Source organism: Taudactylus pleione, unplaced genomic scaffold, assembly GCF_031769625.1.
Source record: "Taudactylus pleione unplaced genomic scaffold, aTauple2 ptg000198l, whole genome shotgun sequence".
In the NCBI taxonomy this organism is placed as follows: Eukaryota; Metazoa; Chordata; class Amphibia; order Anura; family Myobatrachidae; genus Taudactylus; species Taudactylus pleione.
Genome location: NW_028284600.1, coordinates 12,563,298 through 12,590,549, shown reverse-complemented (window position 1 = coordinate 12,590,549; position 27,252 = coordinate 12,563,298). Strand labels below are relative to the sequence as shown.

The window sequence follows — 27,252 nt, the reverse complement described above, 5'->3', positions numbered from 1 at the left end:
AATCATGTTCTTAATTTTGTACGTTTTTCCAGTGTTCAGAGCAATTAGTTGTTCTGTTGGTGCAGTGCTTTTGGATCGCAGTTGTTTGCAGGACTTGCATCGTCCACAATGGTAAAAACCAGATTTCACTAACTGTCCATCTAAAGTGGATTGTTTGTGAAGTTGCCTACTTTTTATATGGTTCACCACTAGTTTTCTCCCCAGGTCCGGTCCAGGTCTTCTGACTCGTGTGAGAGGTACACTATTCAGCCAGCTCGGGTGATAGTTACTGTCGGCTCTAATATAACTGTTAACACCATAGTGTCTATCAGCACCTGATACTGTGGTCTGTTTTGGTTTGGTTTGTGAATTCTTGAGGTGGAGTGGCAGTTTCCTGGTACAGAGACCATTGGAGAGGGGAGAATACATCTTCAGTACATCTTTATCACGATAAATACATCAGTAACTTTTGATATCATCAATCTGAACTTTGATTCACATACAGATGAACACACTGCCCAAAGTTATAGCAAATCAGCTTTTGTCACTGGGACTAATGTTTTAAGAACAGCCATCCTACAGTAACATACAGGTGGTTCACACCAGGACTGTGTAAACAAGACTCTGAAATTTGGTCCATTGAACACAACATATAAATTAGTAACCTATTACTATTTTGCTCATTTAGGTCCCTATATCCTAACTAATACACTAGGATTGTATATCATAGAACACCATCAGACCTCAGAGCGCGAACACCAACTATATATATTTCCTACTATTTAGGAAGGCAGGGATACCTTCCAGGTGTTCAGCAGCTAGAGGTACTACTCATTAGTGCAAAACCTTATATCTATCTATATTCATCATTATGGGTGCAGGGTGTGCGGTGCGGGGCCCCCCTGGACCCAGGGGCCCGTGTTCCCCGCACACCCTGCACCCATTGTAGATACGACCCTGGTTGGTGCACATCCCTAGTTATATATTGCTGGAGGCATATAGAGGAATGATTACATCCGGTTGCTAGTCCAGTGTTTGTAAAATATAGTGGAGTTCAGCAGGAAGAGTACTGTAAGTCCGAGATTACTTTTAGCAACAGTACATTGCAGAGTCTTTGTTATCTTACAGTAGTCACCACACTGCTTGTTTAGAATGGAAAGTGGTTATCCAAAACTGGATGGGTCAGCCAATAGTGTGCTTAACGCGTTTTACTTTTTATGGCACACAGCTTCCTCAGAAGCATACGCAATGTAGTCACTCATTGCCAATGTCCTGTGAATGCACAAGCTGCAAGTTCTGAAAAGATGGCATTAGCTAGTGGGCACAAGCAGTGACGTCCCTCTACTGGGTGACACCCGGTGTGCTGAGCAGAGTAGAGTGTAAAAATAGTTGTGGCCTCGCTGTAAGGGGGCATGACCTTGCAGATAGGGGGTGTGGCCATGTGGCCCAAACCCCCGTTTTAATCTCCCTGAGGGGTCCTGGAGGTGCGGACTGCACCCGGGGACCAGTCTATTTGCAGTGCCAGCTCCCTCACTGTGTCAGGAGCTGAGTGCTGCATGTAATGCTTCAGTGCACCACTTGGCTCCTGTCACTGTGGGAATTCCTGATTTATCAATGCACCCCACCCGATTCACAATTATCCCTCTTACCTTTATAGCATTATTGAATAATCTGCCAAAGTTTTGGAAGCAGCCATTTTCTTTCTGACGATAAGAAAGCCACAGAAGAGAATCTGAGATATGTTTAGGATCAATGTAAATGTGAGATTTAGCTCGGGCAAAGGACTTCATGACAAAGGCTGTCAGCCTGTGGGGACAATTAGGAGTAACGTTTATTGTCACCATAGATCTTCGACGTAGGTGCATAAGTCAATATGGGCAAAAAAACACACCTATATAGTTATCTCATCACAAATACATAGTAGAGAGATGCAGTTTTGTAGGCTCAGACAACATTCATGGGAAGGAAGCTGATAAAATCATTTGTGGCCATCTGAATTATGAGACTGAATATTGCTTAGGTCTAAAACCCGTGTCTACACTCTGTAATCACTAGCACACTTATAACATTATTATTACCTGCTATGTACTATTATAATTCACTTTAATTTTGTAACAAGATAGCTGTTGTCCGCGGCTTCGGCCTACAATGAAATTGGTTCTGCTTTTCTGCTTTTGAAGTTGTATTGCTATTCATAGGGGCCCTGTCACGGGAGTGGCTCATGTGACCAGCAGTGCTATACAGACTGGTGGCAGCAGCGCCTTCACCCCCCACTCACACCAATGTCACTGTGTGCCCTGTGCACAGACTGCTATGTAGCCTATCCTATTCACCCACCACTCACACCAATGTCACTGTGTTCCCTGTGCACAGACTGCTATGTAGCCTATCCTATTCACCCACCACTCACACCAATGTCACTGTGTTCCCTGTGCACAGACTGCTATGTAGCCTATCCTATTCATCCACCACTCACACCAATGTCACTGTGTGCCCTGTGCACAGACTGCTATGTAGCCTATTCTATTCACCCACCACTCACACCTATGTCACTGTGTGCCCTGTGCACAGTCTGCTATGTAGCCAATCCTATTCACCCACCACTCACACCAATGTCACTGTGTGCCCTGTGCTCAGACTGCTATGTAGCCTATCCTATTCATCCACCACTCACACCAATGTCACTGTGTGCCCTGTGCACAGACTGCTATGTAGCCTATCCTATTCACCCACCACTCACACCAATGTCACTGTGTGCCCTGTGCAGACTGCTATGTAGCCTATCCTATTCACCCACCACTCACACCAATGTCCCTGTGTGCCCTGTGCACAGACTGCTATGTAGACTATCCTATTCATCCACCACTCACACCAATGTCACTGTGTGCCCTGTGCACAGACTGCTATGTAGCCTCTCCTATTCATCCACCACTCACACCAATGTCACTGTGTGCTCTGTGCACAGACTGCCATGTAGCCTATCCTATTCACCCACCACTCACACCAATGTCACTGTGTTCCCTGTGCACAGACTGCTATGTAGCCTATCCTATTCACCCACCACTCACACCAATGTCACTGTGTGCCCTGTGCACAGACTGCTATGTAGACTATCCTATTCATCCACCACTCACACCAATGTCACTGTGTGCCCTGTGCACAGACTGCTATGTAGCCTATTCTATTCACCCACCACTCACACCAATGTAACTGTGTGCCCTGTGCATAGACTGCTATGTAGCTTATTCTATTCACCCACCACTCACACCAATGTCACTGTGTGCCCTGTGCACAGACTGCTATGTAGCTTATTCTATTCATCCACCACTCACACCTATGTCACTGTGTGCCCTGTGCACAGTCTGCTATGTAGCCTATCCTATTCACCCACCACTCACACCAATGTCACTGTGTGCCCTGTGCACAGACTGCTATGTAGCCTATCCTATTCATCCACCACTCACACCAATGTCACTGTGTGCCCTGTGCACAGACTGCTATGTAGCCTATCCTATTCACCCACCACTCACACCAATGTCACTGTGTGCCCTGTGCAGACTGCTATGTAGCCTATCCTATTCACCCACCACTCACACCAATGTCACTGTGTGCCCTGTGCACAGACTGCTATGTAGACTATCCTATTCATCCACCACTCACACCAATGTCACTGTGTGCCCTGTGCACAGACTGCTATGTAGCCTCTCCTATTCATCCACCACTCACACCAATGTCACTGTGTGCTCTGTGCACAGACTGCTATGTAGCCTGTGCTATACAAGTGACCAGGGCCGGATTTACCGCTAGGCAACCTAGGTGCTTGCCTAGGGCCCGGCGGTCCCATGGGGCCCGCGGACAGGCCCCTCAAAATCCAGCCCTGATCACCTGGCGAAGTCAGTTGCGGCAGTGCAGCCGGTGCATTGCACTGGTGCTCGCTGCAATGAAAGGGGGCCACACGGAAGCATAGGACTAATGAGTCACACTGACTCATTACACTGCGGCTGGCCATAACAAAGGAGGAGGCGGTCTGACATGCCTTTTCTCCTCCCCTATCATCTCCTCTCCTCCCCTCCTACCTCCTACTTTCTGCGGTGAGAGGCGGCCGGTGATGTCTGAGGGGTGGGGGCTTTAGAGACCAGGGGCTGCGGGGGGTGAGTGGGCTTAGGCGGCTCCTGAGCGGCGGCTTCGTCTCCGGTGCGGGCTGCTGTGCTGCTGGGGCTTCTGCGGTGCAGGCTGCTGACCCGGAGACTGCTACTGCAGTTTATGTTGATGGCCAGCCGGGCTGCCTCTCTGACCGCGGTAGTTGGACTTGCTGCCCATGCCTCGGCCGCCACTTCCACGCCTGTAAATGTTCACTCCCATTCCTCCTCCGCCTGCCCTAGTGACCGGCCCCAGCGTGAAAAGTAGAGGAGAGGAGCGCTACAGCAACTAGCCTACAGTCAGACTGCGTGAAAGTTCAGTTCTCATTTCTTCACTCACAGCTAACTCCTGCTGTAATTTTTTTTTTTATATATATATATATATATATATATATATACAGTCAGGTGCATAAATATTGGGACATTGACAGAATTTTCATAGTTTGGCCTCTGTTCACCACCACAATGGCTTTGAAATGAAACAAACAAGATGTGCTTTAACTGCAGACGTTCAGATTTAATTTGAGGGTAATTACATCCAAATCAGGTGAACAGTGTAGGAATTACAACGGTTTCTATATGTGCCTCCCACTTTTTAAGGGGCCAAAAGTAATGGGACAAACTAAACAATCCTAAATCTAACTTTCACTTTTTAATACTTTGTTGCAAATCCTTTGCAGGCAATTACAGCCTGAAGTCTGGAACGCATAGACATCACCAGAGGCTGGGTTTCATCCCTGGTGATGCTCTGCCAGGCCTCTACTGCAAATGTCTTCAGTTCCTGCTTGTTCTTGGGGCATTTTCGCTTCAGTTTTGTCTTCATCAAGTGAAATGCATGCTCAATTGGATTCAGATCAGGGGATTGACTTGCCCATTGCATAACATTCCACTTTTTAGCCTTAAAAAACTCTTTGGTTGCTTTTGCAGTATGCTTCAGGTCATTGTCCATCTGTACTGTGAATCGCCGTTCAATGAGTTCTGAAGTATTTGACTGAATATGAGCATATAATATTGCCTGAAACACTTCAGAATTCATTCTGCTGCTTTTGTCAGCAGTCACATCATCAATAAATACAAGGGAACCAGTTCCATTGGCAGACATACATGCGCACACCATGACACTACCACCACCATGCTTCACTGATGAGGTGGTATGTTTTGGATCATGAGCAGTTGCTCTCCTTCTCCATACTCTTCTCTTCCCATCACTGGTACAAGTTGATCTTTGTCTCATCTGTCCACAGGATGTTGTTCCAGAACTGTAATGGCTTTTTTAAATGTTGTTTTGCAAACTCTAATCTGGTCTTCCTGTTTTTGTGGCTCACCAATGGTTTACATCTTGTGGTGAACCCTCTATATTCACTCTTGTGAAGTCTTCTCTTGATTGTTGACTTTGACACATATACACCTACCTCCTGGAGAGTGTTCTTGATTTGGCCATCTGTTGTGAAGGGGTTTTTCTTCACCAGGAAATAATTCTTCTGTCATCCACCACAGTTGTTTTCCGTGGTCTTCCGGGTCTATTGGTGTTGCTGAGCTCTCCTGTGTGTTCTTTCTTTTTAAGAATGTTCCAAACAGTTGATTTGGCCACACCTAATATTTTGCTATCTCTCTGATGGGTTTGTTTTGATTTTTCAGCCTAATGATGGCTTGCTTCACTGATAGTGACAGCTCTTTGGATCTCATATTGAGAGTCGACAGCAACTGATTCCAAATGCAAATGTTACACCTAGAATCAACTCCAGACCTTTTACCTGCTTAATTGATAATGAAATAACGAGGGAATAGCTCACACCTGTCCATGAAATAGCTTTTGAGTTGATAGCCCCATTACTTTTGGCCCCTTAAAAAGTGGGAGGCACATATAGAAACCATTGTAATTCCTATACCGTTCACCTGATTTGGATGTAATTACCCTCAAATTAAATCTGAAAGTCTGCAGTTAAAGCACATCTTGTTTGTTTCATTTCAAAGCCATTGTTGTGGTGAATAGAGACCAAAATATGAAAATTCTGTCAATGTCCCAATATTTATGCACCTGACTGTATATTTCTCTCTCTCTCTCTCTTTCCTCCCTCCCCCCAGTGAATCCTTTCAGCTCAATTTACTCCCTCATTCAGAAAACTAACATACTGTACCATTTGCCTCTAACCTTAACCCTTTGCCTATCACTCACTGCTTTTCCCTCTCGCCCTCTGCTTGTCACTCTTTCCCTGTCAGCCTATGCCTCCCCCGTCACCCTCTACCTCCCCGTCATGCTGTGGGACATATTGTGAAATATAAAGATGTATATATTATCCTTAATTTCCACAAGGTTTCAACAGATCATAACAAGGGGTGGGCCCCAAACTGGTATCTTGCCTAGGGCCCCATGATGTCTAAATCCAGCTCTGCAAGTGACCGCAGGCCCAAAGCACCTCTCCGCCCACCCCTTACCGGCCGCGTGCATGGTGCTACACCTATCTCTTAAATTGATGATGTCCAGAGCTGGCCCTAGGCATAGGCATTATAAGCCAATGCCTAGGGGCGACTGGAATGCCTAGGGGGCATCCAGGGCTCTGCAGCTACCCTGCCTCCCCGACTGCCACTGCCCCCCTTTCCCGTGACGCTTATCCACCCACTCCCTGCGCTGATGGCAGCTGCCCCTCCTCCGCCGCTGCCGCGATCGGAGCTCAGCTCTGATCGGGCAGCGCAGCATGAGCCAAATTAGAATGAGCTTCTCCACAGAAGCTCATTCTGGCTAGGCTACAGAAGGAGAGAACTAGATGGCCGCGGTAAGGCATGCCGCGCATGCCCAGCCGCAACCACTCCTCCCATGGGCCTTTGCGGAGCAGAAACGCGAGTGACAACTCACGTCTCTGCCTCCATAACAGCTGCCAGCCCCAAGTCACCCAGCATCAGAGACCGGATGAGGGTACATTGTCAACAGCAGAATTATCTGCAATGTGCATCAAGGTAAACAGAAAAAATGTCCCTACACAGGCAGGTTAAGTGGACTCTTTTACTGGGGCACTCTTGAATAGTAGTTTGAAATGATATGATGAATAATTGATAAAATAACAATTTTAATTCACTCGTTAAAATATTGGTGCTAACAGCACTGGAAATACTGAATACCAAGACAAGACATCCTTGACTTGACACCCAGGATACCAAGACTGGGCATCCTGTTTGTGAACAAGCCTGCGGGCGAAACGCGCGTCAGCACAGGCCTGATCAGCTGACCGGAGTCACGTGACTGCCACTGTGCAACACGCCTCAGACACTGCACAGTATACACTAGCTTGTTGCAGCCTGGAACAAGGCAGTTGATCAGACGGCTGAAGGCAGGGCAGCGCTCACTACTTTTGTTGATGCAGACTACATTATACTGTACAGGTACCTTTCTATCCCCTCTGGTGGCAGTGTGACTGATCTGGGGCGCATTTGAGGTTCTGCAATGCTTATGTAACAGAGCCCACCTAACACCCTACAGGTCCTTAACACACACCACTACCCTGTTGTTTCCATGGACACTAAACTCTCCACTCTCTCATCACTCGGCCTGCACTTATTCTGAGTGAAAGCAGAAGTGGGAAGTTATTCTATGTGCCTACTTTCCTTCTTTCAGCTACTTATATATATATATATATTTTTTTTTTATGTTATACACAAATGTGATTTCAATATCAAAGGTTGAGACTTGTGTATTATATGTGTCTCACAGAACAAGCAATTGATGATTTTCAACACTGTTGTCTATTTGTGTCAAGCCCTGCACCATTCTTACACTGACTGTAGATTGCATGCTAGGCTTTAACAGGGAGCCTGTCTAAACACCTAAACTGTGTTTTGTGACAATTAGACACAGAGGGGTAAGAGATACCTGCTTTGTGTTTATTATTTACACTGATGACATGCATAAATGTGATCTCAATGTTAATGGTTGAGACTTGTATAATATGTGTACTTTACAAACCTAGCAAATGATGATCTTTAAAGCTGTTATCCATTTGTGCCAAGCCTAGAATCATTTTACACTGATTGCAGACTGCATGCTAGGCCTCAATTAGTAGCTTGATAAATATCTGACTGTGGTTTATGATATTTAGACACAGAGGCACTATTATCCATCATTTAGAAATAAGTGGATTTATTATGTGATTAGATTTCTACCCAAGCTTATTGTTAAACAACAGGGATATGTGTGGTCACCATTGGTAAGGGATACCTGCTTTGTGTTTATTGTTTTTCCACACTTACCTTGTCTGCGGCTGCCAGCCTTCACCATCTCTTCAAAGAGATAGGCTATATTTTCGCCCTAACCTTTTTTCCCTGCGACAAGAATATTGATTGGATACTTCAGGCAGGATTTATTATATTATATGTTATATGTTTGTTCGTCTTTTTGTCTTGTCTTGGTATTCAGTATTTCCAGTGCTGTTAGCGCCAATATTTTAACGAGTGAATTAAAATTGTTATTTTATCAATTATTCATCATATCATTTCAAACTACTATTCAAGAGTGCCCCAGTAAAAGAGTCCACTTAACCTGCCTGTGTAGGGACATTTTTTCTGTTTATAATAATTGACTTTTGGGAGCACCACCAACAATCTCAATTCAACAGGAGGTTTTTCTCCAGTAATGTGTTTGACTATAAATATATATATATATATGTATTTATATGTGTGTGTATATATATATGTGTATATATATATGAGTGTGTAATTTCCCGTTGCATATTTAAAGCGTGCATCTATAATTTATTTGTGGAAGTGCTACCCATATTGCAAAAAACTGTTGCAGAAGGAATGTGAACTACTATATCAGTTGGGTACGCTTCGTCCATCTGGCCTCAATGATGAACTATCCTTCAATGTTTTTTTTGTGATCAGCTCATAGGATGGATCATTTTTGGGACTGCTGGGCATAGTTAATGGATTAGGTCATTGTTTTGTGTCAGTTAAGATGATTGATTTATCCTGTTTTTTTTTATTTTCACAGGATGGTAATATTGTTATTCTTAAAAAAAATGTTTTTGTGTTTTTTTGTTTTTTTTTTGTTTTCTTTGATTATGTTTCTTTTTGTCCAGGCTGTGCATATAGATAATGGTCTTTTTGTCCTTTTTCTTTTTCTTTTTTTTCATTTTTTCATTTATCATTTTATTTTATTTTTTTTCATTTTTTCTGAGATGGGTATTTAATATGATATTCAATGAGAGATGTTTTTTGCCAAGGTAATAATTTTTTCTCATGATATTTTTTCATGTACCTTTATATGTGTGTATCCTTTAGTGAGTTGCTGCTGGATTGAGGGATTGAAGGGGGCCTGTCAGACGTTTAGTTTCACTTTGCACGACGTTGTTAGTGTATTCCGGTTACCTTGGTAACCGTAACAGGACCTGTCTTCCGGGTTCTTGGGACACGTGATGCATGTGCACCACGTGTCTCCGGCTGTCCACTGCACAGGCTTGGTGCTTGGCACACGCCCCTCGCATCACGCGCCGACATTGGTCTCTTTGCGGCATGACGTTATGCGGGGGGTGCCTGTATTCTGCGGTTTGGTATGAACAGCCGTCCATGTCCGGTATGTGAAGCCCAGAACGAGTCTTGGCTCCCCGGCATCAGGTGAGAGTGATAACTGCATGTCTGATTCGGCGCCCTTTTCTCCTATTTCTAGGCCAGGTTACTGTATTCAGCTTGTGCTCATGATGAAGGTGGTTGTACCACCGAAACGGCCATCGGGCGCTTCACCTAGCAGACTGCATTTGGTCACCAGGCACTGTTGAGTATCCACTGCATTGCAGATGTGACATGCATACTTCTCCCGATGTAATTTGGCTGTACTTCATAATACAAGTTTTTTTTCATTGAACTATTGTCTGGTGTGCTGGCTTCAGAGGTTGGTTCCCCCTTTTTCTTGATAAAGGGGATCTGGTCTCACTTTATATATATATATATATATATATATATACTGTCTTGAGCTTATTAACACTTTTATTTGACATCCTTTGAGCTTATACACACACTTTTATTTGACATTCCAGGAGTGCTCTTCAATTGAAGTACCCATTCACAGTACTCCTATCAACATGTCCAGGTGTAATGAAGGCACTACTGTACTCCTTCAATCTGAAATCAGATTTAAGGAGTCGTACCTTCATTACATCTGGACATATGTATCTCTCTCTGTAAAAAATAAATAAATATATACATATATATATATATATATCTGTATATGTATGTATGGGTGTATACAAATGTGTGTGTGTGTATATATATATATATATATATATATATATATTATATATAATATACATACCTCTGCCGTGGGAGTGCCGGACTGTTGGCTACACACATTATATATATATATAATGTGTGTAGCCAACAGTCCGTCACTCCCACGATCATAATACAGTCCACCGGTGCCCTCTGGTAAAATGTAGACCTCTTCTATACAAACAAGCAACGGCACTCAGTGTAATTTCAATATATATATACACACACTGTACATATATTAGGGATGTGCAGGCTCGGATAGGTTCGAGTTTGCACGTGGAGTTCGGATTTTTCCCTCCAAAAAAACGGAACTCAGAACGAGGCAAAACGTCATCTTACATGGACGAACATCATCATTCCTGGTCTTTTGTCCAGGAATGATGATGTTCGTCCATGTAAGATGACGTTTTGCCTCGATCTGAGTTCCGTTTTTTTGGAGGGAAAAATCCGAACTCCACGTGCAAACTCGAACCTATCCGAGCCTGCACATCCCTAACATATATATATATATATATATATATATATATATATTTTATTATTATTTTCCTTATATACTAATGGATTGTTTATATATCAGTGTGTAGTTACTAATGGTGATTGTTTATCTATTATTGTTGTTATAATTAATTTATTCACCTAGGTGCTTCCTGGCTGTGTTGGAAATGGACGCATGGCGCTGCTAATTGGCTGTGCGGACCTGTGCACCCCATACAGGGAAAGTAGGATTATACAGTATGTCCAATTTGGGCAATGTGTGCACTACAAGTCGGGGAGGTACCCTGACTCGCTGTGGAACGCATGCCGTTGATCAGCAAGTGTGAATAGCCATGTTATTTATTTTAATATTTTTTTATTTTTATCATAGAACACACAATAATAGATTTTTTTAAAATGTATTTTATAACCACATGTCATCAGTGACATCCTCCATCGACCCTGTATGCAGGGCCGACGGGGGATATTGTTAGCGCTGACGGCATCTGCAAGTGTGTATTGCACTTGATGATGCCGGCTCCCCCACCGGTTCCAGTGGCTGACGAGGTCAGGTACACTAGACATCATCTAGTGTGTACCGACATAAGATTGCTGGTGGGATTATCTGCTAGGGGGCACCAGTCCAAATTTTGCCTAGGGCACCAAATTGGCTAGGGCCGGCTCTGATGATGTCAATACATTTTGCTTTTGTTATTGCTCAGCTTTAACTTTACGGATCAAGATGAAATAAAGTGCAGGAATTTCTAGGAGTTTCCACTACAGAATGATGCAGTTTTCATGAAAATTGTTCAGTAATTTTAACTCCAACTTGGAACAAATAGAAAGATAAAATCTTGTCTTATAATATTAGTATAGATGATACCGGATTGTAACACAGTCTACTTTACATTTAAAAGGGAGACTTTGGGTACCCACTTGTAATTGCACAATAATGTCTTACTGTAACTAGGATTCCTCTAATCACATTATTATAAGTGGTTGTATAATACAGATCCATATAAACCAAAAAAAGTTGAAATAATTGGATCTAGTTCCAGAGGTATATATTTACTAACGTGGGCAACAACTCCACTTCTAAAAACCCGCACTTTAGTAACTATACCCCGGGAACTAGATCCAATTATTTCAACTTTCTCAGAACTCCATTGCTTAGTAATTACATTTTCAGCACTCAGAGGACCATAGCATGTTTCTGTATATAATTCCCCGCAAAGTATTAGCTCCTCACATTTGTTCACCCCCCCAATCCCTGTTATGTCCATACCAGGTATTTCCTTCTCCATATTGTGGTCCAAATGCACTGTAAGATCCATCAGGGTGTTTGTACGTCAGTTGTTTCTGATATCCTGTAAACAAGCAAAGCATCTCAAGCTCAGAAGGAAAGTAATATCTCACTTTAATCTATCAATACTTACATCATTTACCCATTGTCTACACATTACTGGCTGAGGGAATAATCCAGACTGCTCTTTGCTAGGAGTGACTCATGTCTCAGTAATATTGCATAAGAATCAATATTGGTTACAGTATAAGGAACAAAAATGGCTGCCTCAGCTGTGTCTAAAGCATGAAGGAATTGTCCTCCTTCATTCCCATAGATAAAAGTAAAGGTAATGAAAAATCTGAGAACAGTGAATAAGAGTCGACCTTAAAAAGGTTTTCCACTGTGTTTAAGAGACTTACGAAACCCAAAATAATAGTATTTTAGGAAGGGTCCCCCCTTTGAAGCCTACACAATTCATTCTATTTAGCAGGATCCGGTGCTCAAGGAAGACATCCCACCAAAGTGCATCTATACTGGGCGATATGTACCAAGAATGAAAATGCTGCTTTCTGAGATTTGCCCACATTTCCATATGGACCAAGCTCCGGAATGTGATACATTCTGGACCCAGTGGGTATCTTTAGATGGTGTTACCCAATAGAAGATCCATCCCAGTGTCCCCTGTGGTGGCGCACGCTGTTCTACGCATAGGGATTTCTGGGTAACAACCCCAGAAGTCCCTCTAGCATCTAGCTATCGCAAAGGACAGCTCTTATCGGGAGAGCTGTCCTTTGCGATTTTAATCGCAATTTCTATGTACATACTGTTGTAATTAACGCCGGTATGTACTCATTAAGTGGTGGGATGCACCTTATTGCAGATATTTAGTACATCCCACCCTTAGAGATTTAAATAACTTCTTAAGAATTGTGAAAGACCTCTTTAAGTGATAAGTATGACATAAAATGCAGTAGTAGGTGGGTGGTAGTTGAATTGTATCCCCATGTGCATGAGATTCCCAGATTCCCAGGAGATTACCCTACTCCTCCACTGATGTGGGCTTGGAGACAGGGGGAAAGGTGTCATGACTTAATTTGCTCAGAATTGTAGTAGCATGCTTCAGCGGGGCTGTGATAATGCAAACTGCTTGTGTACACCTGCCACACTGGTAACCAGGACATCCCCTCCTGGATTTCCCAGTCGGGGACAGCAAAAAGTATGTATGAATGGTATAATGCTCTGCAGTTCCAGTGCATTCCTGATTCAGAGATTTACGCTAATGTGATCGCAGCTGTTTATGCTAATATTTCCAAAGCTTACCCGAACATAGGGACGCCCAGCTGCCTTTTCCTTCTGTTATCCGTCTGATGTGACACACCAGCGTAAACATTGGTAACATTGATGCACCTTGAACAGCCATGCAGCTGTTCAAGGCAGGTCTGACCTGCCTCAAACACAGTGTCTCTCCAGATACGCATAGAGCTCTCCTGCTGCGTGGGAGATTGCAATAGCTAATTTATGCATGCCTACCGAACAGCATTTAAACAGTCATACACGTCTGCCTTTGCCTTACCCCCCCTCCCTGTTACCTCCCACAAACGCTACCTGTCACTCACTTTGCGAATGGATCCTCTGTGGGGTGTAATCGCAAAGCAATCGCTGCGCATGCTCATTTCGGCTTACATGCATGGACAATGGCAACCATTTGCTGGATCTGCATAATAATTGTATCTCATAGCAAAAAGGGAGATAAACTGCACAGGTATTTATAGTATAAACTGCACAGGTATTTATAGTATAAACTGAACAGGTATTTATAGTATAAGCTGCACATGTATTTATAGTATAAACTGCACAGGTATTTATAGTATAAGCTGCACAGGTATTTATAGTATAAACTGCACAGGTATTTATAGTATAAACTGCACAGGTATTTATAGTATAAACTGCACAGGTATTTATAGTATAAACTGCACAGGTATTTATAGTATAAACTGCACAGGTATTTATAGTATAAACTGCACAGGTATTTATAGTATAAACTGCACAGGTATTTATAGTATAAACTGCACAGGTATTTATAGTATAAACTGCACAGGTATTTATAGTATAAACTGCACAGGTATTTATAGTATAAACTGCACAGGTATTTATAGTATAAACTGCACAGGTATTTATAGCATAAGCTGCACAGGTATTTATAGCATAAGCTGCACAGGTATTTATAGCATAAGCTGCACAGGTATTTATAGCATAAGCTGCACAGGTATTTATAGTATAAACTGCACAGGTATTTATAGTATAAACTGCACAGGTATTTATAGTATAAGCTGCACAGGTATTTATAGTATAAGCTGCACAGGTATTTATAGTATAAACTGCACAGGTATTTATAGTATAAACTGCACAGGTATTTATAGTATAAACTGCACAGGTATTTATAGTATAAACTGCACAGGTATTTATAGTATAAGCTGCACATGTATTTATAGTATAAACTGCACAGGTATTTATAGTATAAGCTGCACAGGTATTTATAGCATAAACTGCACAGGTATTTATAGCATAAACTGCACAGGTATTTATAGTATAAGCTGCACAGGTATTTATAGTATAAGCTGCACAGGTATTTATAGTATAAACTGCACAGGTATTTATAGTATAAGCTGCACAGGTATTTATAGTATAAGCTGCACAGGTATTTATAGTATAAGCTGCACAGGTATTTATAGTATAAACTGCACAGGTATTTATAGTATAAACTGCACAGGTATTTATAGTATAAGCTGCACATGTATTTATAGTATAAACTGCACATGTATTTATAGTATAAACTGCACATGTATTTATAGTATAAACTGCACAGGTATTTATAGTATAAACTGCACAGGTATTTATAGTATAAGCTGCACAGGTATTTATAGTATAAGCTGCACAGGTATTTATAGTATAAGCTGCACAGGTATTTATAGTATAAGCTGCACAGGTATTTATAGTATAAACTGCACATGTATTTATAGTATAAACTGCACAGGTATTTATAGTATAAACTGCACAGGTATTTATAGTATAAACTGCACAGGTATTTATAGTATAAACTGCACAGGTATTTATAGTATAAACTGCACAGGTATTTATAGTATAAACTGCACAGGTATTTATAGTATAAACTGCACAGGTATTTATAGTATAAACTGCACAGGTATTTATAGTATAAGCTGCACATGTATTTATAGTATAAGCTGCACAGGTATTTATAGTATAAGCTGCACAGGTATTTATAGTATAAGCTGCACAGGTATTTATAGTATAAGCTGCACAGGTATTTATAGTATAAACTGCACAGGTATTTATAGTATAAGATGCACAGGTATTTATAGTATAAACTGAACAGGTATTTATAGTATAAGCTGCACATGTATTTATAGTATAAACTGCACAGGTATTTATAGTATAAGCTGCACAGGTATTTATAGTATAAGCTGCACAGGTATTTATAGTATAAACTGCACATGTATTTATAGTATAAGCTGCACAGGTATTTATAGTATAAACTGCACAGGTATTTATAGTATAAACTGCACAGGTATTTATAGTATAAACTGCACAGGTATTTATAGTATAAACTGCACAGGTATTTATAGTATAAGCTGCACATGTATTTATAGTATAAGCTGCACATGTATTTATAGTATAAACTGCACAGGTATTTATAGTATAAGCTGCACAGGTATTTATAGTATAAACTGCACATGTATTTATAGTATAAACTGCACATGTATTTATAGTATAAGCTGCACAGGTATTTATAGTATAAACTGAACAGGTATTTATAGTATAAACTGCACAGGTATTTACAGTAGATAATTTTTTTTTAATAATATTAATTATGAAACCTCAAATGTATTCAAATTATAATGACATAATTCAAACACCATGAGGGTGCTACTGCTAACAACTATATTTGATTACTAATAAAACTTAACTCTTATTAGTAATTAGATAAACAACAAGCAGCAAAATAGCTAAAAATAATTTCTCAGAATTATATAAACAAACAGTACAATTGAAGTGTAAAGACATAGATTAAAGTGAATATAAAATAGGTCAGCAAGTCTCCCTTGGACTCTGGTCAAAAATCCTTTATTGAGAGTTGATTTTAATGTGACCATTACCCTGAATGATGGATGATATACGCACTTATTCGGCTCAATTCTATTCAATGCAAATTGAATAGAGCTGGGAAAAAGCTCCTGGAGTTATTCAATTCAGCCCGCTGTTATGTCGGAGAATGTCCATTCTCGCGCCTTAAACATGGTGTTTAGTCATGAGAACCAGCATTCTCTGACATAAGTGTCTGGCGCAATGCTGTTTCCGCCAGGCTAAGGGCAGAAAACGGCATCAACACCAGCAGTTTTGGCGTATTTCTGCTTGCACCCCAGAAGGGGGTGCGAGAAGAAGTCCTTCAGTTGGGCTTGACAGCCTGCTGAATTGAATAGCTCAGAGAGATCCTTCACTACACGGGATCCGGTCTAAAGATCTACAGTAAAAAGGTCGACAATGTCTAGATAGACACCAGATGTTAGACAGTCAATAGGTCAACAGGGACAAAAGGTTGACACACTAAATGTCGACATGTAAGAAGGCCAACTGGTTAAAAAGGTCGACAGGGTCAAAGGGTCGACATGAAAATTGTCAACACATAAATGGTTGACACGTGATTTTTTTGTTTTGTTAGGGTTAGGTTTAGAGTTATGGATAGGCATTTACCGGAGTGTTAGGGTTAGGCACTTACCCCAATGGTTAGGGTTAGGCACTTACCATGACGGTTAAGGTTAGGCAGCAGGAGGGAGGGTTAGGCATTTACCGGATGGTTAGGGTTAGGCACTGGGAGGGATGGTTAAGGTCAGGCACCTACCTCAACAGTTAGATTTAGGCACCAGGAGGGAGGGTTAGGGTTAGGCATCAAGGGGAGGGTTAGGGTGAAGATTAGAGTTAGAAACAAAAAAACATGTGTCGACCATAACTATGGCGACCATAAACATGTCGACCTTTAGTGTGTCAACCTTTTGTCACTGTCAACCTTTAGTCCCTGTGGACCTATTGACTGTCTAACATCTGGTGTCTATCTAGACATTGTCTACCTTTTTACTCTAGATCTTTCAATCCACATCCCCCTGCACTAATCAATTCACGTTGAATTGAATTGAGCCCATTGTGTTATAATAGTTCCAATAAAAGATGGATTTGTATCACTACTTAATATTGTATTCCACTATCATCTAAAGGATGGATAATTGGAGCATTATAGGATCTCCTGGTTAAAAGGCTGAAATCAGAATTGGCCCGTTTAATATACCTTAAGCAACCCAAGTACAATTGTGTTACAGTATATTCACAAGGCAAGAATATATTGGGAGCGCTCTATATTAGAGTCTGTATAGAATGAATAGATCATTGCTGGGATCAATCTGCAACAATGTTTCTTGTAAGCATTGATAGTTATTATGTAGCTACAGTACATTGATCCACCAATAGTATCTAATTATCTCCAAACCTCTATGAGTGATCATACCATTGTACGGTCCTCAAATATATAACCAGCGAGTGAGTGGTATTAATTTGCTCAAGCCACTGGTGGTATAATAAGACTATATTCTGATTACTTCTTTATATAGATAATGCGTTTTATACATAGCAAGTGGCCCTGTTACAAATTGTTGCCCTTACGTCTAGCTGTATGCTAATATTGTTTGACACAATAGGCAGTCCAATTTTATAGCCCCTCTTAGAATAGTTAAATAGAATGAGCAGCCTCGTTATTGTAGCCACAAATATGTGGCCTCATTTATTTATTATCTACACAATGAACGGCTTGTTTAATAGTTACATGCTCTATTAAATATAATAGGCAGCTCATTGTATGTCTGTATACTAAAATGTATTCAGAGTACACTTATGGTATTTCTAATATCATCAATATAACCACAATGTGTTTTGTATTCCAAATCTATGGAGATAATTAGCAGTTTGTAATGTGGTCACACAACAGACTCCATGTGGTACATTTACTGTAATTGGCAGTATATTATTATTATTGATCTTTCCGTTCGTTAATCCAGATAGAGGATCAGATGCTATGATTGTAGTTTACATAGCTAACATAAATAACCAAACTCACAATGAGTGTTCATTTCCTCAGCTCCAATAAGCATGTGTTTACAATAAGTTGATATACAAGATTAGGTATAGAAAGCGTGTGTTCACAATAAGTTGAAGTGTAGGGTGTGATATAGGGAGGATAAATCACAGTAAATAGTTATAACACTTATATGATTTATAATGAAGGGCTATCAGTAGCTTTCTCTGCACATTAGCAGTGTATATCCATTCAACTTACCTGAAGCAAGATCAGTGATCGGTGTCTTTTTCTGTGTGATCCGGTCAACTGATCTGTGCGGTAGCCAGCTGACATGCTGTGAAAGTCCCGGCCGGCATCTCAGCTGAGGTCACACAGATAGCTGTCCGGATCACGCAGAAGGAGACACCGGTCATTGTTCCCTGGGTGCATGTAAGTTTTATTTGATTTATTTTTTATTTTAACTATTTATTTTCACTGTGATCAGCCTGTAGTCTATCAGACTCACAGGCTGATCACAGAAGCCTACTCCGGGCTCTGCTTTCCTTGTCAGCAAGCAAAAAGGTCTGAGCAGGAGTAGGGAAAATGGAGGGAAGCTTGTATAATGCCATCTCCAGATAGTGACATTATCGCAGGGCTCCCTCTCTGTATTTTTTTTTTTTTACAATTGTATTTTAGTAAATTTCAGCATTTCACATTTTACTTTATATTTTACAAAAAAAATTGCGTATTTAAGGTCTTGGAGAATTTTGTGAATTACTTTTCATACATTTCTGTGATATTAAATTAATGTGAAAAGAGGGACAGAGAATGATTTGCGTGTGGTGCTCTGACAAACAGCACAAAGAGGGATAGGAGTGTAATAAGCTCTCTACTGTACCTGTGACCAGGTAGCTCAGGGCCTTTGATTTAATCTCTGGGGTCAGCTGACTAGTTTTGTTGAGATACTCCAAAATGTAGATATTAGGGGTGAAAAGGACCATATTCTGCTCCCCACATCCATATGGCAACTGAAGGAGGCTCCCCAGATTCTGCATTGCTGTGCCCATGGTATCCCCTAAAAGAGAGTGATAGCAGATTTTCAATATCATGTATTGATTGATGGTACAGAACATTGTGAAACAATGTTTGTATACAGTTTACCAAAAAATGGGCACTCATCGACAGGCTTACCAGCTGTGATGCTAGAATCACCCAGTTCACACAACCGCAGCAATAAACACACTTATACACACAATCTTGTTACAATGCCACCTGTCAAGGGGTGGAATATATTAGGCAGGAAGTGAATATTCAGTTCTTGATGTTGTGTAGATGGCCAGGTGCATGTGCGTTGTTTACCTGAGCAAGTCTTGGCACGAGGATGCACTATGGGAAGAAGGCAAGATGGTGGAGGCAGTGTGATGCGGTCCTGCCATTCATGTGGATGTTATTTTGACATGTAGCACCTACCTAAACATTGTTGCAGACTAAGTACACCTCTTCAAGGCAACATTATTCCCTGATAGCAGTGGTCTCTTTCAGCAGGTTGATGCGCCCTGCCACACTGCAAACATTGTTCAGGAATGGTTTGAGGAACATGACAAAAAGTTCAAGGTGTTGACTTGGCCTCCAAATTCCCCAGATCTCAATCCGATCGAGCATATGTGGGATTTGCTGGAAAAACAAGTCTGAGCCATGAAGACCCCAACTCGTAACTTACTGTACAGGACTTAAAGGATATGTTGCTAACTACTTGGTGCCAGATACCACAAGACACCTTCATACGTCTTGTAGAGTCAATGCCTCAATGTGTAAGAGCTGTTTTGGTGGCATAAGAGGGACCTACACTGTATAAACAAACTCATATATAGATAGAAGTGTTATGTGTGTATATGGCACTCACCAATATCCAAAAGAAGTTTTAGTTTATTTATTCACATCAAATACAGTGTAGGGTACAGTAGGCTGACTTTTCGGTCCACATTGATACCTTTGTCAAGACAACTACAACCAATTCAACAGCATTCAGCGGTAAATAGGACAAGATCTAACCAGATACTGTCACCAGAGCTCCCTTTTATACCAACATCAATTACTAGAAAATTGGCACAAAAACGTCAGCCCAGAAGTGACGACTAAAACAGCAGGTAGTAATCTTTTCTATTACTCAATCATCATAAAAAGGCGATTTCACTGGCCCCCCTCCTCCTAGTGATGCTTTTTTAGATCGTGTCACAAGATCTCAGACCCTCCTCCCCAGAGTAATAGGCACAGACCACATCAGAGGTAAGGGGGATATTGCCAAAATAAGTACTGTAGTCGCAGATTGGAAAAGTAGATTTGGTCTTTAACCCCTCTAAACACCCACTGCACTGTGAAATGCTGGAACCCATTTACTATCTCTTGGCTTAGCTTTCATACTGACTTGCACACACACAACCCATTTCGTTGGACCATTTTTTCTCGATTCAACACCATACTGAGGAGCCCGCTCGCTAAGATGCATACTCTCGCTGCTGCCGATGGTATGCACTGTGTATGCCTTGTGCGCATGTGCATACCTTAGCGAAAGTTCACAATGTGTTCGCTCGCTGCACATAGACAGCCCAGCAGAGTGAGTGACAGGGGAAGCAGTTTGTAGGTGGTAACAGGGGCTGCCCATTACAAACGGGGGAGTGGGGGTGCAAACGCAGGTGCGCCTGAGCATCACAACAGCGTTTTAGAGGTGTGCATAATTATAAGACAGCATCATAGTACACGTCACCTGGCTTGTTTTTACACTGAAGTGCTCGTAGTGCTTGCGGCAGGGTATGGTCAACCTCAAGCGCTGCGATTGCATCTGATGTACCGATGGTTGCATACACTTCCTGGACATGACGTGCACAAGTGGGAGTCTTAAAACAGGCTGGTGGGTGTCTGCATACACTATGTGACCGCTCTCTAAGAAATACTGGGCGTGCTAATGCATTGATGTGTGATAGTACTGCCTACGCAATTTGCATACACATCGTGTGAGCGATCGCATCTAGCGAGCGGCTCTGAATCAGGCCCTGAGTCCAGGCTTACTAAACCTAGCACATGTGACCTGTGCTCTCACAATGCCAGCATTAAAACTTTTTACGTCTATGATATGACATGCATGCTACTACACAATAACTACAATATATTATGATAACCTTAACCGAGATCAAAGGAGAGCATTCAAATCGGAATCCTCTCTATCCAGTGCTGAGAGCGTTCCAATTGGATCCCTCTTAGAGCACTTAGCGAAAAAAGCCCAATGGGCAACATGCCCACTCTGGCGGTTCCAAGCTGCGGAAAGTTTTGCTTTCTGAAGTTTGGTGCATATAAGAAATGCGGTCAAACCCCTGTAAACTGCATTTTCCTGGGCTTGAGTACATAATAGATATTAGTGCATCCGGCCCGATGTGAGTCCAGATGGATTTACAAGCTCAACACTGTTGCACCAAAAAGACTGAACAAATCCATTCCACTTAATATGTTTCTTAAATGAACATCTTTGACATTTTTTATATTACCAAGAATATTTACATTGATATTTTGGTGTCATTATAAGTTGCACTATAAGACAAGGTTCCATACACTATCTGTCCATATTAGGAGAACAATTTTAATAATGTGTCTACATTTGAAGTATTATAAATACTATTTATTTTTGTTTTGATATTTTTATGTTATTTGTATATTCAGTGCACTACTTATATTTTATGTTCATTATTATTTTATTTTTTTATTTTACCTATTTGTTTCCATTTATTGTTCATTATTACTTTATTTTTTTATTTTACCTATATGTTTCCATTTATATGTTTCATTTTATTTTATTTTTTTTCCAGAGCCCCTTAGATATGTTCTCTGAGCTGAACTACACTGCTAGCCTTTGTTTGGGGATTTTGATAACATTTTTCTTTAATCCTTTCTTAATTTTTTCCTCCACATAGGTTTCTGTGCTCTGGGACCCATGCGTTCCTCGCTGGAATGCACATTGCATGATGTCATCATCTTTGGCCTCCAGCCACATGTGAATATGGCTGATCGTATTGGGACTCTGAAAGCCACCAGGTTCCCTCCTTTGGGAACTAGGTTTCTACACTGTATTTGATGTGAGTAAATAAACACAAACTTCTTTTGGATATTGGTGAGTGTCCTCTGTGCTTTCTATATGTCACGGAATATTCAGGTTTAAGATCCATCAGGGGACCCTTGGGGCCAGCTTAAGTAAAGCTAGGAGATTTGCTAAGAGGTCTCCTCATGGAGTGGATACGGACTAGTAGCTTAAAGCTCAGACGTACATGGCAATCCCAACAATGTGGAGTGGCACTCTGAACTGGAATCTGTACAAGGATACAGAACTGGAATTCCCAACTGAGAGCGCCTGGAACCAATCGCACAGAAAACAATGCCAGCCCTTGACGCAGAAACTAAAGGATGGAACCCATGACTAGAGACTCAGACAAACATCCTGGGAGATATATACACACACACATTTTTGCATAAGTCCGTTCTGATCTGTCTTTCCATGAATTAGAGACTCACATTAGCAGAGAGTAGTAAATCTGGCTTCTGTGGCTATTGCAATTCCCACTACTTTATGACATCCACAACCATTTCCCATTCTCCTCTGTGGTTCTGCTACCGGATACACTAAGAAGATGTGATCAACTCACCAATTACTGAGAAGTAAGCACGGGAAGAACCTTCCACCACATGGCCTGGGAGTCTCAGAGATATCTTTTCCGTTATGTCAGAACCTGTGTACAGAGATTAGAGCATAGAGACAAACTTTTGTATTGTATATTACCACTGCTCTAAACAGGAGCAACTTTATAACTGTGCTGTTGTTTTTTCTGCTGTGTATTCCTAGTAATACTTATTATAATAGAAAATACAAATGAATCTCACACATTTCTCTATAATAGTTTGAATAGTTAAAAAACAAATCAATACAGGCTTTGTGGTAAGTGTCTCAAAATTAAATTAGAAGTGAAAATATTCTGAACTTACCCTTCCCACATATCATAGCGCTCTGCGTCTCTTCTTTTTGTACGCCCTCTGGCTACAAAAAAAGAAGATAAGCATAAGAGTTAGCAGTTTATTTGTTTTGAATGTACATTTTTTTGTCATGCCACATTACCGTTGAAGCTGCTATGCTGTAACGAACGCTTGTTTTACCTTATTCTAGGATTGTAGGTCGGCAAGTTAACCATCAATAGTTTTCAAGCAATGGGGGAAGCCATTGAGGTTTCATGTGCAAAAAAACAGATACTATGCCCACACATGTGCAATACAGAAAAATGATGGACTTTTACCATTCCCCCTCCCTCCACTCACCAATGGTAAAACCATTGACCATCGGGAGTCTATGATTTCGAACCATCGATAGTTGATGGCCAACTTGTTTTGGGTTCAGGAAGTTAACAAGCCAGACTACTACTGCAATCTTGGTCTCTGGATTTTCTTATGCAAGAGTTATTGCTTAGTATAAGAGACTGGCTAAGAGGAATTTATTGAACCAAGAAAATGTCAGTATATGTACTGTAGGGAACTTTTGTTTTTCAAATAGGGTCAAACTGGCCCAAAGGTGTACAGGGAAAATCCCTGGTGTGTCTCACCACCTGAGTGCCCCTCCTCTGGGCTCAGGTTCAAGACCATGCACTCAGATTATCCATTGTTACTTTATTAGATGGCCAGTAACATGGATGAGCAAGAACATGGATGAACTTGGGTGCTTGGTTTGTTTTCTCTGGCAACTACACCAAGATTAGCCCTCCTGCCAATCGGAGTGGGCAATCCTGACAACCCCCTGTTCCTTCCTTTATAAAGGGGCTCTGTTCTTGACAGGCTAGCTACAGTATGTCCTCTCTAATGGCTTACCACGTCCCTCTGTAGTGGATGGTCACACCAATTCTGGTGGCTAGCCACAACCCTCCCTACCACTGTTCTCCCCAATGGACCCTTCATGCCCCAGTCTGATACTGATTGCAAATGATGATTGGCTACTGTATAGATGGGAGCAGTGCTTTGTTGCAAATTACATTGAGGAGGATAAGTGAGTGCCAGTTCTATTTAGAGCCATGGGGAGAAGCTTATGGATTACTATGCAGTCTAACCTCCCCTGTGTAACCAGCTAACAAATTCATTTGCAAAGATCATGCAAGATAATTGGTCCTCCTAAGCTCCTGCTGATTTCAGACTGCTTTAGCTTCACAAACACCATCAAAATTAGGGGGAATTCATTGCTGCTTACTGTATATGGCAGAACTGAAAAGCCTGTCAGTTTCTGAAAGGATTACATTATGCTTTGAGAGATAGATTGGTAGGTGGAATTGCCAATGAAATCAACATGCAGCAAAAGTAGCTGTGTATATAGCGATAGCCACTAGAGATGACATGGAGATACAAGCAGTAGACAAGGCCGTGTCTAATGTTGACAATGTGGTGGTAATTATGAGAACTGACTAGGCAGCCATATACAGTATGTAGAATGTAAATGGGGGGTGATAGACAATTTGACTCAACAAAACATGTGCAAAATACGGATTTGGACGCAGGATCAGCAGTATCTGCTATGTCCCAGAGTGAATATGAGCAATACTTCAAAGATCTCAAATTGAGTAAAGCAAAAACATTACAGAGAACATACATGGGAGAGAAAACAATTTCACGTGGGATAATTCCTCAACTGTCCATTCCCCTGATCTTGGGTTCAGTCCTCAAACAGCCAGCGTCTCTCTTCCAAGATGGAATTGGACATACAACGGATAAAAGGAAAACTCACACTCATAGATCCTACATTTTACAAGATACGTTCAGTACCCTATACATCCAAGGGTTGAAAGAAACTAAATCATTTGGAAAAGACTGGAATTTTGACCAAACTTGATTGGAGTCCTTGGACAATGCCAATGATTCCGGTAGCCAAGAAAAGTATCACAGTATGAATGTGCAATCATTTACGGTCACTGTCAGCTTTCTGTCCCGAACTGAAAATATCTGTGCAAATTTTTCAGGTGGTGAGAGATTCAGCAAAACTGACATTGCAGATGCTTTACCTCCAAATGGACATGAAAGACTAAAGTAGCTCTCCCCTTAACTGCTATAATAAGCTAATGTTTAGAATTGCTTCCTTGCCAACCATCTGCTATCTTAGTCTGCCATGGACTAAGCCTTACATGGAATCTCTGGATGACATCACTGTAACATCTACAAAACCTCACTAAGGTTCTACAGTGGCTACACCACTGATGTTAATGGGCTTCACAAATGTCAAGAAAAAGTTATTAAAAGCCCCACAACCACAATTTTTGGGATTCATTAATTATTTGGTTCTTGTCAAAACTGTCGATTTTATTCCACCCCTTACATCAGCTCTCACAAAGTGGACAAAAATTGTCATCAGTGTTCTGTCAATGCACTTTTAAAAAGCAAAAGAACTTGTTACATTGACGTCTTGCAAACCCACTACTCGCTTTCCAGATTGGCTTGCAGTGCCTCAGCCTAAGGAATAGGGGACGGAATGTCGCATGCTTGACGAAAATAAGAAAGCCCGATAGCTTTTTCATCCTGGGTGCTATTAAAGAGAGAGTGAAATTATGCTCAAATAGACAGTGTCTAGTCTGGATCATGAATGCTTCTATTAAATAACTTTATGATTGGGATTTATTTTCATGACAAATCACCAACCTCCTAAGTCCATCTTTAACCCCCAAAAAGGCATTCTGGTTACTGCCACTGTATGCAAGCAACTGTAGACCATTCTTAAGATGGGTACACACTTAAAGATGTGTGTGCCCAGAAATGCGACCCGCCACCCCCCAGCTGACGGGCTGACTTATCGGTCGGGCGGCACACACTAGACAATCCCTCTGGAGCTCTGTACGACTGATTTTGCATAATTGTTTATATATATTATTTTATATTTATATACCTGGAAGATGCTAACTTACTCTCTTAAATTGCTATTTGTAATAAATTTGTTTCTATTAAACTTTTGATGTGCCATATATTGTTCTAAGCGCCACTGCATAATACTTGTTTTTGTTTTTTGTATGGAGAGTGACAACCTCCTTTTATGCTGGTTTGTGGCTGCTGGAACATTATTTAGATCTATTCAATACAGGTGTCGTAAAGGGCACCAGGGTATCTTTGAGTGTCCTCTCACTGCCTGATGTGCGTCCGTGGTGTTATTCAGGCTCGGCAAGCGGTACTGGACAGAGCAGTGGGAGGTGTTACAGGTGGGGGCGATTGCACTGGTCATCCCTTAACTCGGGATAAGTTGTGCCGAACCAGGCTGACTAACCTTCAGAACCTCTAACAAGTTTAGTGTGGTTCATAACAGTTATATTTAACAAATGTTGTCCTCCAATGCCATCTTCTTGCTGTTATGGTCTCACCTCAACCTGGATATTTTTGGTGATTGTGTCCTTTCTCCCTTGTGTTGGATTCAAAATGTCATTGCCACATAGACCTCCCCCCGGCAGAGTCTGAGCACTGACCGTAAAGTTCACTTCCCCTGAAACAATAAAATTAGGTGAGAGACGTGAGTTCAGCATGTGGAGCTATTCCATGGGTTAAGATGCTGAAGGTGCTCTGTGATTTTCACAGCCAATTATGCAGTTTTAGATTTGCATTATAAATACTAGAATTTATGGGTCCAAAAATATCTTAGATGCTGGTCTATGCAGTGTCTCTTCCCACCCACAATAAACTTAACGCAGCCCAGGACACTGGTTAGTGTAGTGCATGTGGCGAGTAACCTCTCGGGTTCCCCGTCTTACTCTACCGAGTGATCTTCTGTTCACAGTCAGTGCAGCTAGACGATGTGCTGTTGTTGTTCCTGACTGAGATAACGGCTCCTAGGGTCAGCGGTGTTCACTCCGTCCGGCTTTTTGTAAGTGGCTGTACGATCACTCTGCTCCATCTAGAGCGCTGTTAGCGGATTGCCCAGGGGAGTCTCCACAAGAGAGTAAAATCAC

General features: G+C 41.4%; 1 protein-coding gene across 1 annotated transcript in view; it reads right to left on the bottom strand.

Moving 5' to 3' along the window:
• Positions 1 to 27,252, bottom strand: part of LOC148518871 (alpha-2-macroglobulin-like) — a 178,041-nt gene that overhangs the window by 46,132 nt on the left and 104,657 nt on the right. The window contains exons 21-26 of the mRNA XM_088476978.1: positions 26,671 to 26,789; positions 23,282 to 23,333; positions 22,945 to 23,028; positions 19,155 to 19,331; positions 12,136 to 12,217; positions 1,629 to 1,785 (exon numbers count right to left, since the gene is read on the bottom strand). Of these exons, the coding sequence (XP_088333104.1) occupies positions 1,629 to 1,785; positions 12,136 to 12,217; positions 19,155 to 19,331; positions 22,945 to 23,028; positions 23,282 to 23,333; positions 26,671 to 26,789 (671 nt within the window). The remainder of the gene's footprint in view (positions 1 to 1,628; positions 1,786 to 12,135; positions 12,218 to 19,154; positions 19,332 to 22,944; positions 23,029 to 23,281; positions 23,334 to 26,670; positions 26,790 to 27,252) is intronic.